Source organism: Sus scrofa, chromosome 10 (assembly GCF_054392235.1).
Source record: "Sus scrofa isolate SSC_HxYL_T2T_F1_AM1 chromosome 10, Sscrofa_HxYL_maternal_Yorkshire_Landrace_v2.0, whole genome shotgun sequence".
NCBI classification, from domain to species: Eukaryota; Metazoa; Chordata; class Mammalia; order Artiodactyla; family Suidae; genus Sus; species Sus scrofa.
The window spans coordinates 69,910,115-69,924,633 of NC_139392.1; the positions used below are offsets into that span (position 1 = coordinate 69,910,115).

Sequence of the window (14,519 nt, forward strand, 5' to 3'; positions counted from 1 at the left end):
GCAGCAATGCTAGATCTTTAACCCACTGTGCCACATGGGAACTTCCATTTGATTTTTTTTTTCAGTGATTCTTTCTGTGGCCCACTCAGATTTGTTATTGAGCCCATCTAGTGAATCTCAAGTCTGAAAATTCTAGTTTTTTTTTTTTTTTTTAAACCTTTCTATCACTTTATTGATATTCTCTATGTGGTGAGATTTCATTCCCATACTTTAATTTTTTAGACATGGTTTCTTTTAGTTCTTTAACATAATAGCTATCTTTTTTTCAGGGCCATACCCATGGCATATGGAAGTTTCCAGGCTACGGATAGAATCGGAGCTGCTGCTGAAGGCCTAAACCACAGCTACAGGAACACGGGCTCTGAGCTGCATCTGTGACCAACACCATAGCCCACGGCAATGCCAGATCCTTAACCCACTGAGTGAGGCCAGGGATCGAACCCACATCCTCATGGATACTATTCAGGTTCATTTCCTCTGAGCCACCATGGGAACTCTTACAATAGCATATTTAAAGTTGTTTTAAGAAAGTCTGACATCTTGACTTTTTCTAGGACAGTTTCTATTGATTACCTCTTTTCTTTTGCATAGGCCATACCTTCCACAGTTTTTTTGTTGCAAACTAGGAATTTTAAATAATATAATTGGCAACTTTGGGAAATCAACCCCTCATCCAAAGTTTGCTGTCACTGCTGTTTGGTCAGTGATTTTTATGCACTAATTCTGTAATGTCTGTATTCATTGTTATGTGTAGCCACTGAAAGTCTGTGTTCATCAAAATGACTTAAAGACTTAAATATAAGACATGATACCAGAAAATTCCTAGAAGAGAATACAGGAAAAACATTCTCAGACACACCAATGTTTTCTTAGATCAGTCTCCCAAGGAAATAGAAATAAAAGCAAAAATAAAACTATGACCTAATCAAGCTTATAAGCTTTTGTACAGCAAAGGAAACCGTAAACAAAACGAAAAGAGAAGCTATAGACTGGGAGAAAATATTTGCCCATGATGTGACTGACAAGGGTTTAATTCAGCTCATGCAACTCAGTAACAAAAAAACATGAGCAGCACAATTTGAAAGTGGGCAGAAGAACTAAATAGACATTTCTCCAAAGAAGACATACATATGGGTAACAGGCATATGAAAAGGTACCCAATATCACTAAGTATTGCAAATCAAAACTGTAATGAGGGACCACTTCACACTAGTCAGAACAGCCATCATTAGAAAGTTTACAGACAACAAATGCTGGAAAGGGGGTGAGAAAAGGGAACCTTCCTACGCTACTGTGGGAACTTACATTGACGTAGCCACTATGAAAAACAGTATAGAGGTTCCTTAAAAAACTCAAAATAGATTTGTGGAGTTCCCATTGTGGCTCAGTGGTAATGAACCCAACTAGTACCCATGAGGACGCAGGTTTGATCCCTGGATGTGCTCAGTGGGTTAAGGAGCCAGCGTTGCCGTGAGCTGTGGTGTGGGTCGCAGACGTGGCTCGGATCCTGTGTTGCTGTGGCTTTGGTGTAGGCTGGCAGCTATCACCTCCGATTTGATCCCTAGCCTGGGAACATCCATATGCCATGGGTGCAGCCCTAAAAAGACACCCATAGCACATGGATGTTCCCAGGCCAGGGATTGAATCCAAGCCACAGCCGCAACCTACATTGCAGCTGCGGCAATGCCGGATCTAATCCACTGTGTCCGCCCAGGGATCGAACTTGTACCTCCACAGTGACCCAAGCCGCTGCAGTGGGATCCTTAGCCCACGGCACCACAGCGGGAACTCCTAAGCTGAGCACTTTTAGACTGAAGCATGCCGAGGCTCTCTTGCCTCTTCCATCACGGGCAATGTCTCAAACAATGTCAGATTTAACAGCCTAGTTATGCGGTGATGGTCACGAGGCATCCAGTTACCCTAAGAGGCATATGGAACATGAATAAGAAAGTAGTCTTATGTTTTTCAGCTGTTCAGAGATTGGAATTATTTGATACTGCTGCATAGCCAAATATGTCCTGACTGATAGCCTAATATTTTTCTATTTGACATATTTAATTTCCTTCATATGACCCTACTCCACATCAGGCTTATTTTCCCTTGACTGCTTTTTGTTTGTCATTTAATCATTTAATTACTACATCATTATTTAAGTGACATGTTAATCCTTTACCTTTGCCAATTACTTTTAAAGTCCTGGAGTGTAGAGATTATATCTTGGTTTCCTTTCTTAGCCAGTAGTTACTTACCTCAGTGTATCTATAATAAACCTCCTAAAAATATTTGTTGAATTAAATTAAATATGTCTACAGAAGGAATGCTAATGGTATAGTGTCCAATACATTAACACATTTTAAGATATTAGGGGAGTTCCCATTGTGGAGCAGTGGAAATGAATCCGACAAGGAACCATGGGGTTGTGGGTTCGATTGCTGGCCTCGCTCAGTGGGTTAAGGATCCGGTGTTGCTGTGAGCCATGGTTTAGGTTACATACACGGCTTGGATCTGGTGTTGCTGTGGCTGTGGCGTAGGCTGGCAGCTGTAGCTCCAATTAGACCCCTAGCCTAGGAATCTCCATGTGCCACGGGTGTGGTCCTAAAAGGACAAAAAGACAAAATAAAATAAAATATTAGGCTTTTTTCATTTTCATGAAACTTTCAGAAAGTGACATCATCATGAGCTAATCATTTATAGCAATTATATAACTAGTAACTTATAAAAATTTCTTACTCTGTTACTTTTTCCTTTGCTTGTTTTTCATTAAGAAAAATGAGATTGTGGTATTATAGCCACTTATCCATTTAATTCACAAAATTATAGAATATATGTATGAGGAGAGACATTATTATGTTCTAGTTCTTCATTGTATTTATTGATATAATGTCTTGCATGAGTGATTTCTTCTCTAACTTGAGATCGGTCGATATAAAAAAAGCTTAACACCAATTTACTTATGAGCTTTATCCAGACATAAATGGATAGCTCTAAATTACACCTGGCAATCTTGTCGATGCCTCTTTGCTCTAAGATAAAGAGACTAATATTTAAGGAAGAGGTTCACAGTCAACATTATGAAAACACCTTATGAGAGACGTGAAAAATAACATCTTAGGACAATAAGGCATTGAATAAAAATAAATATGAATTATATTTTCATCTGTAACCTCAGCCGATACAAATTCTCATGAAGTCAGAGCAAACAGACTTATCTTTTAGGGTCTATTTAGTCCTAGAACAAGTTTGAAGTTTGAATATTCTTCAGTGAGTTCCTATGATAATGTGTCCCAATCAAATATTTCAAGGTAGCATCAAAATATGCTACCAGAAGCATCTACTGAACTTATTCTATGTCAACCCTCAAATTCATGAGCGCCATTCAAAATTGTTTCAATCAAATTTTCAAGGCAAAATCAGTTTCCCAAAACATTGCTTATTGAGCAAATGTAAAATGTGTTGAAAATAGTAAACCAAAAGCTTAAAATTTAGGCCAATTTTACCCTCAAACATGAAGATTTACAATTAACTAAGGGGATAAAGTGAAGCATCTCTGACAGCACACTTAAAATGTAATATAGAGGAAAAAGTTACTTCTGTTAGTTGATCCTTGAGTGAGTGTGTGTGTGTGTGCGTGCGTGTGCGTATGTGTGTGTGTGTGGGTGTGTACGCGTGTGTGCGTGTGTATGTATCTGGGTGTATGGTGTTTGTAAACCAAACTTTCAGAGATCTCTAAAGTGATCTCTAGAAACTGCAAGTAGACTGTCTTATGGATGTCAAACCCTTAATTATTATGAAAGATATAATGGGAAACTAGCATTTAAAAAAATAAACATAATTTTACATATTTACGAAATTAAAAGATAACTTGATCATATGGAAGAACAGTTTTGAGACTGCAATTCTTATTCTTATTCATTTGTGTATTTGGCCCTTATTAATGGGAAACTTTGAAATACTCATCTGTGCCTTAGCAGCCCCTAAAAAGAATTTCATTTATTACCAAACACACCTGTAGCAATGGTAGGTAAAGGCCCATCAGAGGCATCCATTGCAAACCACTCCAGAAGGAATCCTCTCCCTGAGATTGAAGAGTCAGAAGAAAACTGAAACGTCAAGGAACTTCCAGTGGAGCTAAAAGATTCAGTCTGGGCACCACAGTAGGTTCCAATCAGGCGGGAATGAATGTCAGCCCCATCATAAATCTGCATGGAGAAAACAGATAATAGAGCACTGAATTTAGGCAATCACCTCTGCTTTCCATAATATATAATGAAAACCAAAAAAGTAAAATTTTCTTTTTCTTTTTTGGCAGCCCTGAGGCATATGGCGTTCCCAGGCCAGGGATCAGATCTGAGCCAAAGTTGTGATCTAAGCTGCAGCTGTGGCAACTCTGGATACTTAACCCATTGTGCTGAGCTGGGGATCAAACCTGCCCCCCATCGCTTCCAAGACGCCTCCAATCCTGTTGGGCCACAGGGGAACTCCAAGGAGAACTTATAATTTTATCACAATGGAAAAAATAATCAAGTAAACCTATATATCATTTTGAAATAGAAAGTGTCATGAAATATAAAATATGATTTCAAATAATTAGACATGTTTTAAAATTATTTATATCTTTCCTGCAGAATTGTATTAACAACCATACTCCATGTATAGCTCATTTTAGGAACGGCAGTAAAATTTAGAGGTGGAAAAGTAGGAACGAGGAGAGTTGTACAATAACAGTGTTTATTGAGTGTGCTTTGGGGCCCAAAAGGGAGGAATTAGGAAAAATGGGGAAAAGTAACAAGAAAGAGCAACGGTTTCATGAGAGAAAGTGAACAGGCAGCCTGAAGGAGTACCTATTTCCAAAGAAGTAAAGAAGTAGAATTGGGAACAGCAAAAGAATCACAGCGTGCATATTCAAAGCACTCAATAAACCTCTTGCATTTAGTACAAAATACTAAATTACCTAAGAGACATATTTGTGACAGTTTCCAGATATATAATCTTGGGCATGTTTATTTTTTCTGCACATGTGGATGGACGGTGCTCAATTACTTTTTTTTTTTTTTTTTTTTTTTTTTAGGGCTGCACCCACAGCATATGGAGGTTCCCAAGCTAGGGGTTGAATCGGAGCTACAGCTGTCGGCCTATAGCACAGCCACAGCAACAGCAATGCCAGATCCGAGCCGCATCTGCAACCTACACCACAGCCATGGCAACGCCGGATCCTTAACCCACTGAGCAAAGCCAGGAATGGAACCCACATCCTCATGGACATTAGTTAGGTTTCTTAACCACTGAGCCACGACAGGAACTCCCCAGAGTTCATGTCCTTCCCTCCATCTCATAAATAATTTGAACAGTTCATTGTGTTACTACAAATGTTCCCGTTGAATCTACTATATAAGTCCAGATTTCAAATCACCTAATAATTATTTCCTCAGGTACTGAGCATCTACCAAGTACTGGATTCTCTGTGAAGCAGTGTGGACTTAAGAAGAAGTCAGTATCAGCCTTCAAGAATCTGATAGTTAAAGAGTCCCATAGCAGCAGAGAGCAGAAGGCAATCGCCAGGAGGTGGGGGCAGTGGGGAAGCAGGGAGGTGGGCAAAGGGTACAAACTTTCAGTTATGCAAGATTAATAATTCTGAAGATCTAACGTGGAGCAATGGGACTACAGCTACACATTCTTTGCTGTACACTTGAAATTTGCGAAGAGGTTAAGTGTTCTCACCACATCAAAAATAAAGAAAGAAGGCAGGGGAGTTCCTGTTGTGGCGCAGCGGAAACAAATCCAACTGGGAACCGTGTGGTTGCAGGTTTGATCCCTGGCCTCGCTCAGTGGGTTAAGGATCTGGCATTGCTGTGAGCTGCGGTTGGAGATGCTGCTCAGATCCTGCATTGCTGTGGTTGCGGCTGTGGTGTAGGCCAGTGGCTACAACTCTGATTAGACCCCTGGTCTGGGACCCTCCACAGGCCGTGGGTGTGGCCCTAAAAAGATAAAAAGACAAAAAGACAAAAAAAAAAAAAAAAGAAAAGAAAAAAGAAAGTGGTAACCATTTATGGTGATTGACATGTTAATTACCTTGACTGGCATAATTATTTTACAGTGCATACTTATATCAAAAGACCTAGCTGTGTATCTTAAATTTATACCATAGTTATTTGTCAAATATACTTCAATAAAGCTGGATAAAAAAGAATCTGATAGTGTTTCTGGAATTGATACAGTAACCAATGCCTGGACGGCAATGATCACCACAATTTATTTTTCAGCCACGCCTGTGCTATGCAGAAGTTCCCAGGCTAGGGATTGAACCTGTGCCAAAGCAGTGACAATGCTAAATCCTTAACCACTAGGCCACCAGGGAAATCCCCACAAATTTTCTACTTATACTAACTTATTTTAAAATGAGTATTCAAAAACAATTTTTTTTTTTAAGGGCCACACCTGCGGCATATGGAAGCTCCCAGGCTAGGGGTCGAATCAGAGCTACAGCTGTTGGCCTACACCACAGCCACAGCAATGTAGGATCTGAGCAGCATCTGCGACCTACACCACAGCTGGTGGCAAATCCAGACCCTTAACCCACTGAGTGAGGCCAGGGATCAAACCTGCCTCCTCATGAATACTATTCGGGTTTATTTCCACTAAGCCACAACAGGAGCTCCTAATCATTCATATTTTTAACACTCTAACATAAGAATAAACAGCATTGAGAACTTTGTCTAGATACTCATGTTGCAACAGAACAAAGGGTGGGGGAAAAATGTAATTGTAATGTATACATGTAAGGATAACCTGACCCCCTTGCTGTACAGTGGGAAAATAAAAAAAAAAATTTTTTTTAAATCTAGAGAGAACCAAAAACAAACAAACAAACAAACAAAAAGAATAAACAGGATAATGGGATATCAGATAGAATAAATACTTAATGAAAACAATAGACATACTTAGATAAAGCCCAACAGAAAAACGACGATAATTCTGAAAAACAAATTAGGTACAGAATCAAAGACTATAATGCCAGAATGACTGTTGTACAGGTAATCTAGACGGGGTAATCATGACGTAGGTTAGACTCTCCCAAATGATTTGCAGATGCTTGAATGGACATTACCTTGGATCTACTGTAGCCAATAGCAATTTGCCAAAAATGTAGAAACATCGACTGCCCTTGGAAACTCACCCTTAACTTGTCATAATAGCAGTTAAATGTTCCTTCAACGTCCATCTCCAAGATTCTACCATGGATAACTTGAGATTCATTCACATTCACGATCCATTGGTAATTGGAGTTGTGAGGGTAATTTCTAGGCCATAAGGGAGAGGCGACTTTCCCATGAGTTCCCACAATATGATCATTGCCAAATACTAGGAAGGAAAACAGAGCAGTAAATCAGACCTACTTAGAAGAGCTCTTTAATCAAATGAAAGAAACAAAAGGCAAGGGGTGTTGAGAAGGATGGGTTTTTAATTGACTGCAATTTCTTTTCTGAACATTGAAAGAAATACTGCTTCCCTTTTGGTTTCTCTGCTGTCTATTAATTCCTTGGAGAAGGGTGGTTCTGGGAATGGAATTCTATCTCCTTAGAAGGCTGCATGGTGTGAAAACAAACAATAGCTTCCCTGTAAAAATGGGCTCCCAGACCTCAAGGCACATGGAGACATGGAAAGAGGTGGTACCAGCCCTATTCTATAATTTTGGTTTACCGATTTTACCTTGTTTTACCAAAGAATGAAGCATGTTTTTAAAAATTATATAAGAAAACAGAAACAGCCATTTTCAAACTGCATATAGAATAACTCGTTACGAAAAAGTTTGTGTTAGAAAATAAAAATATGTAATATTTTATCCTATTAGGAGAAATCCTGTTATACTATCTAGGCACCCAAGAGTATCCTAAAGTAATACTAAATATCTCAATTTGAGGCATGAAGAGTTTATGAAATCAAGTGAAACACATTTCATTTAAGTATACCACACTGAAGCCGTAATACAATAGAAAACTCTTTAATACAACATTATGGGAAAAATGTAACTTAAAATCAGGTAGGAGTTCCCATCGTGGCTCAGTGGAAATGAATCTGACTAGCATCCATGAGGTTGCAGGTTTGATCCCTGGCCTTGCTCAGTGGGTTAAGGATCTGGCATTGCCATGACCTACAATGTAGGTTGCAGATGCGGCTCAGATCCTGCATCGCTGTGGCTGTGGTGTAGGCCGGCAGCAGCAGCTCTGAATCGACTAGCCTAGGAACTTCCATATGCTGCAGCTGCAGCCCTAAAAAAGAATGTTAGCGCCACCAAGAATGCTCTCCTTAGCTCTTACTGAGCCATTCATGCACAACTTAATTTTTCTAATATAATTTATAATCAAGTAATTCCACAAAGGCAATAAATATCGGGGGAAAGTATAGAGTTTGGGGTTGTTCTTGGTGCATTACTGAGAACATTGCTATATCCTTTCTAGGTTGTAGGACACATTCTGGAAGCCATCATTAAAACAGAAGCGACTCACTGTTATTAAATGCAGCCTGGAAGCCAACACCACTGCCTGAGCCATCAGAGACAAATTTGATCCACAGGTCATGCCCAATGATGGACGAATAATTAAGGGGGAGGACATTTCCACAGTATCTTCCCACCAAGCGACTCGTGGCGTTTCCTTCCCGGATCTCCACGAAATCTCTGCTACAGTCCCGAGAATCCTCTAACTGGAAAGTTCTGTTGTGGAAAGGAAAAAAAAAAAAAAAAAAAAGAGGGGTTAAATTGATAGAATGAATTTAAGGAGTATCTTAAATCACTTGCGGGTTTGACCTGTTCTCTTTTTAAAATGTTTTCTTTCACTTTAATCACAATGTCTTAGCTAACTCAAAAAATTTCTTTCCCTCAAATGTATTAAAATGGTAATTCAAGAGATACAAAGAGAATTAATACTCTGCCTTCAGGAACTTTCCTTTCTGGGAGAAAACTGGGCAAGAAGATAAAAAAAAATGCATGTTAGAAGGCAGAATATTGTGCCGTCAGAGCTATAAAGTGATGTAAGAATTTTGAAAGCAAAGGTTTCACATCTGATGGTGAAGCTTAGCAACAGCTTGATTGGAGAGATTTTTTTTTTGATGGAAATACAAGCATTAATTGGATTTTAAGGTGCAGAAATGGTGGGCAGAGAATGCATGCCAAGCAAAGCACATATATAGAAAGAGTGGGACACATTTAGAAACCTGCGAGAGGTATGGTTTGGTTAGAACTTTGAGGACCTTTAAGAAGACATCAGAAGACCTAGCTGGAGCAGCATAATGGGTTAATTTTGGCAGAGCTTAAATGCCAATCAACGGCATCTGTACTTAAATCCTGTAAAGGCAGGAAAAAAAATCACATTTATTCTAAAATAGGTGAGTGTTCAAGCATGGCCTATTCAGCTTCTTTATATTCTGCAATAATGATGGCATAGGGGAATAGAGGGTAGGAGATAACAGCTACCTCATAGGATTGTCATTAGTCACACACATAAAGAGTCTGGAACATGAAGATGCTAAATGAAGGTTTTTAAAAATTGGCCTCGCTGCTTAAAAAATTTGGATATAATCAAGATAATGTAGTATTGGTGTGAGGGTAGACAAATGGATGAATGGAATAGAACATATCATCCAGAGAAGGACCCACAAATATACAGGCAATTCAACCCAACCCATTGTGCCAAGTGTGGGCTTCAAAAGAGACTCTAGGGCTATATTTGGAAATCACTTGAATGTATATGAAAATAGGTGAAAGCATGGCTAGATTGGGGGTTTAGAAATGAAAAGTGGGGAGTGATAAGTAGAGAGAGAGGGATAAGGGACAAGAGCAGAAGTTTAAGGAACACCCATATTTTGAGGACAGTGAAAGGAAGAGGGAACAATAAACACAACGGTCATATGGAAAGTAGGATAAAAACAAGTTCAGTGTCATGTCATAGAAGCCAAGAGAAAATTAAGGAGATGGTGATGAAGAGCATCAAATGATGCAAAGATCCAGCATTAAGAATAGGCTATAGGACTTGGTTACTCAAAAGAAATGAGTAACTTTTAAAGGAGCAGCTTCAAAGAGTCTTCTATATGATAATTTTTCAAATATATTAAGGAGTAAATTACATGCTTTTCAGTAATTTCCACAAGACGGTGAATTGCAGTAACAAGACAATAACAGGCTTTCTATAACATCCAATAATTAGAATTTATAAATTCTACATGTATTCTTTTTATTTGCCCATTAACATGTATAAAATGTGTTAATATAGTTGACAACAGGAGTTCCCGTTGTGGCTCAGTGGTTAATGAACTCGACTCGTAACATGAGATTGCCTGGGCTCTATCCCTGGCCTTGCTCAGTGGGTTAAAGATCTGGTGTTGCTGTGAGCTGTGGTGTAGGTTGCAGACACAGCTCGGATCCCACATTGCTGTGGCTGTGGCATAGGCTGGCAGCTGCAGCTCCTATTCTATCCCTAGCCTGGGAACCACAATATGCCATGGGTGTGGGCCTAAAAAGACAAAAGACAAATATATGTATATATAGTTGACAACAAATCAAATCTTAGAAAATATTAATACCATTAAAAACTTCTCCTCTGACCACTAGAGAATAAAACTGGAACAGGGTAACAGAGAGATTACAAAAGATTCCATAATTCTGATATATAAAACACTTTTCTATAAAAACCATGTGTGTTAAACAGGAACCATAATGGAAATTAGAATATAATTAGGACGGAATGAGAGTGGAAACATTATATATTAGAACTTATGGAATATAGTCAAAGCAGTAATTAGAGGGAAATTTATAGCTTTAAGTGCTTATACTAGGAAAGAACAAATACTGAGAAAAATGGACTAGATATCCAACCCCAGAACTAATCAAATGGGAAAACAAACAAACAAACAAACAAACAAAAAAACACCACGGGGGGAAAAAAACCCCGACAAAAGAAGTAGAAGAAATGCCAAGACAACATCTGAAATTAGCAAAATATAAATGTAGAAAATGCTAGAAGAGATTACAAAGAAGTTATTTCTTTGAAAAGACTAACAAACTATAAACTTTCAATAAGACTGATTAACAATAAAAAAGAAAGTTTAAATGAGCAATATTACTAAAAAGGGCAAAGTTACAGATACACTAGAAATTTTAATGAATTCTACTAAAAACCAATGTCACTAAGTTTGAATGTAAACAATTTTTTTTTACAAAAATACAATAGAACTAGTTGAAAAAATGAAACACCTAAAAATACCATTAAACCAATAAATATCAGTATAAAAAAAACTGCCTGCAGACAAAATGAAACAAATATCTGAGCCCAGATTATTTTATAGGGTAACTCTATCAAATCTTCAATAAATCAATATCCAAATCCTAATCTTATGTAAACTGTAACAAAAGATAGAAAAGAGGTGATAGTATCCAACTTACTTAAGTTAGTATAACCTTGAGAACAAAATCAGTCAAGGGAGGTCAAAGAAAGAAAAAGTTTAAGTCAATCTTCTTAACAATACAGATAAAAAATATTACATAAAATATTAGTAAAATGAAACCATCAATCTGTAAAATATTTAGATCTTAATCAAGCTGGACTCACAATGGCTTAAGATGAGAAGATCTATTGGAACAATTAAGACTAAAGAGAAAAATAGATTCAAAAATATACTAAGGAAGAATCAGCGACAATTGCAGAAAAGTATTTGCTAAAACTGAACATGTATTCATTATAAAAACTCACAGAAAATTAGGAATAGAAGGAAATTTTTTTCAAATGGATAAGAAATGCCCTCCAACCTACTACAGAAATATGCTTAGAGGTGAAAGTTTTAAAATATTTCTTCTAAATATAAAACAACACAAGAAAGCATATTCTTATCACTTTGTTGCATAATATGCTAAAAGGTTTTCCAGGACAATAGGCAGGGAAAGGGGGAAATGGTTGTAAGATTTGGAAAAGAAGTGCTATAAAGCAATACTCAAGGGTGTTCATTCATTCATAACTATTTACTGAGCACCTTAAAATGTCAGGTCCTTGTCTAGGAACTGAAGGTAGAGCAGCAGACAAGAGACAAAATTTTTGTCATTCTAGAGAGCAGAATGTTTACTAGATAAGGTAGTATGCAAAAAATTAGTAAGCTTTTCTTATACCAGCAAACAAAAATTTAGGAATGATAAATTAGTCAACATTCACTCAATAAATATTTTACTCTCTACTACATTGCTAGACACTGCGATGGGATGATGAAGAAAATAGACAATGTTCCTCCCTTTGGGAACCTTATATTCTAGAAAGAGAGACAGATAATAAGCAAATAAACGGAAATACAGAGAGGCTGTGATAAGTTTTAGGAGGAAAAAATAAAGTAATTAAGGAAATGATACATATAAAATTGAAAATACGGGTTATCTCTTTGACAAGAAGGTAAAGGGATATGGATGGAAAAGTTTTGCTGCCCTGTAATATTTTATTTATTTAATACTAATTTTTAAAGAAAAAAGTCATTAATTTTTTTTAAAGTAAATGAAGTGAGTGCAAACTCTTCTTTTTCCACAAGTAACTGAAAGAAGTTTTTTTCTGCGGACAAGATTAATAAAAAAGGAAAGAACTGGAGTACCACCGGTTGTGGCTCAGTGGGTTAAAACCTGGCTAGTATCCATGAGGATAGGGGCTTGATCCCTGGATTCCTTCAGTGAGTTAAAGGAACTGGCATTGCAGCAAGCTGCAGTGTGGGTCACAGATGCAGCTCAGATCCTGCATTGCTGTGGCTGTGGTTTAGGCCAGCAGCTGCAGCTCTGATTCAACCCCTAGCCTGAGAACTTCCGTATGCTGCAGGTGTGGCCTGAGGAAGAGAAAGAGGAAGAGGAAGAGAAAGAGAAAGAGAAGAGAAAGAGAAAGAGAAAGAGAAAGAGAAGAGAAGAGAAGAGAAAGGACTGTCTGATACGACTATAGAAAAAAACTGTTGGGAAGGAAATTAAAAAAAAACTCAGGAATGGAAAACTTACTTCTCTATCGTGTATCTTTTAGTCACTAGTGCTAAGTCCAGCATCTTCCTGGGCCCTATCTCAGCAAAAGGGTTAGGATGCTTAAGATAACAGACTAGCAGCCTGGAGGTTCTGGGACCTCACGCCCCGCAGTGGGATGGATGTACCACACACATCTCTGAGGTTTCACCATCAGTCAGAGCCTGGGAGCAAACTGGTCAGTTCGTTCTACCACTAGCTTCTCAGGCCAGATACTAGCATTGGTAGGGCTCTGGCCAGATGGTGGGTCTGTGGCTCTCACAATCTCATCAAGGTTACTCCAGTAGAGATCATCTAGATCCATATTCTAGACCTAGTTTTAGCAGCAAACTGTGAGTGATAATTAAACAGCAAAAGAAATCAGAAAAAAATCCACACGAGGCTAAACAAAACACACATGTGTCTGAACCTCCACTGTATTTCTTGATTCTTCCTAAGACAAAGTTTCTACTTACAATAATTTTAGGCAAATAATGGATCTGAATCCATCCTTAAGAGGGCTGCCAAGTTTGGCTCTTAAATTCATCCTCAATTTTATCACCCATAATGGTATGAACAATGTAAAACATGTTTAAATTGTCCTTTTATTTACTTTTTAATTTCTTTTGGCTGAACCCACAACATGCAGAAATGCCATGCCAGGGATGGAACCCATGGCATAGCAGCAACCTGAGCCTCAGCAGTAACAATGCTGGATCCTTAACTCACTGAACCACCAGGGAACTCTAAAATATATTAAAATTGTGTTTCTGATTCTCAGGAAAAAAATATTTGCCTCAGAAGGTAATTTACATGAAATTGCCCCTAAATCATTTCAACTCAAAGTGCAGCATGTAGTCCAGCACCAGAGCATCACCCAAGAGCCTGTTTAAATGAAGCATCAGAGCCGCCAACCAACTGAATCAGAATATAAATTTTAACAAGATTCCAGGTGATCAACACGGACATTAAAGTCTGATCCAATGGGCTAGAAGATTACTAAGTACAGGATTTTTCTGTTTTTTGTACCAGACTGGTGTAATCCAACGCTAAATGTCATAAAAGGCCTTTCATTAGAAACAATGGTACTTGTAAGAATCAAATTAAACTTTTTAAAAAGTTGTATTGTTCTTGGAAGTCTTTGTTTTAGGCTGGTCCATTTTACAAGCAAATTTATGCTGTTTCCAAATGTCTTGGCTCAGATCTGCTAGTAAAAATATGATGTGGAACAAAAATAGTACCATCACTGCTTCTCATTATCTCACTTTTGATTCTTGAACCAAGATCAATCACATTTTAAAAGGACTCGGCCAGCATACAGCATATTTTCTTTTAATTCCTCTAAATATCTGTTTTATAAAAAAATTCTTTGGGGGGGGTTTATTTTGCCCCCCTTTTATGTTATAGAGTCGACCACGATTTCTCCGATTTTTCTCCCTACTCAGTTTCACCACAGTGTCCACCATCCAAACCCCATGCTTTAGAACTTGACAGATTCCATCTGCTTTTCATATGC

At 38.0% G+C, this 14,519-nt stretch overlaps 1 protein-coding gene across 4 annotated transcripts in view; it reads right to left on the reverse strand.

Annotated features, from left to right (window-relative positions):
- The window catches only part of LOC100521743 (cubilin-like), a 314,323-nt gene that overhangs the window by 112,294 nt on the left and 187,510 nt on the right, over window positions 1-14,519 (reverse strand). For all 4 annotated transcript variants that reach the window (XM_021064811.2, XM_084980002.1, XM_084980003.1 and 1 more), the window contains 3 exons: window positions 8,505-8,710; window positions 7,175-7,359; window positions 4,007-4,199 (listed from right to left, as the gene is read on the reverse strand). In XM_021064811.2, coding sequence (XP_020920470.2) covers window positions 4,007-4,199; window positions 7,175-7,359; window positions 8,505-8,710 — 584 coding nt within the window. The remainder of the gene's footprint in view (window positions 1-4,006; window positions 4,200-7,174; window positions 7,360-8,504; window positions 8,711-14,519) is intronic.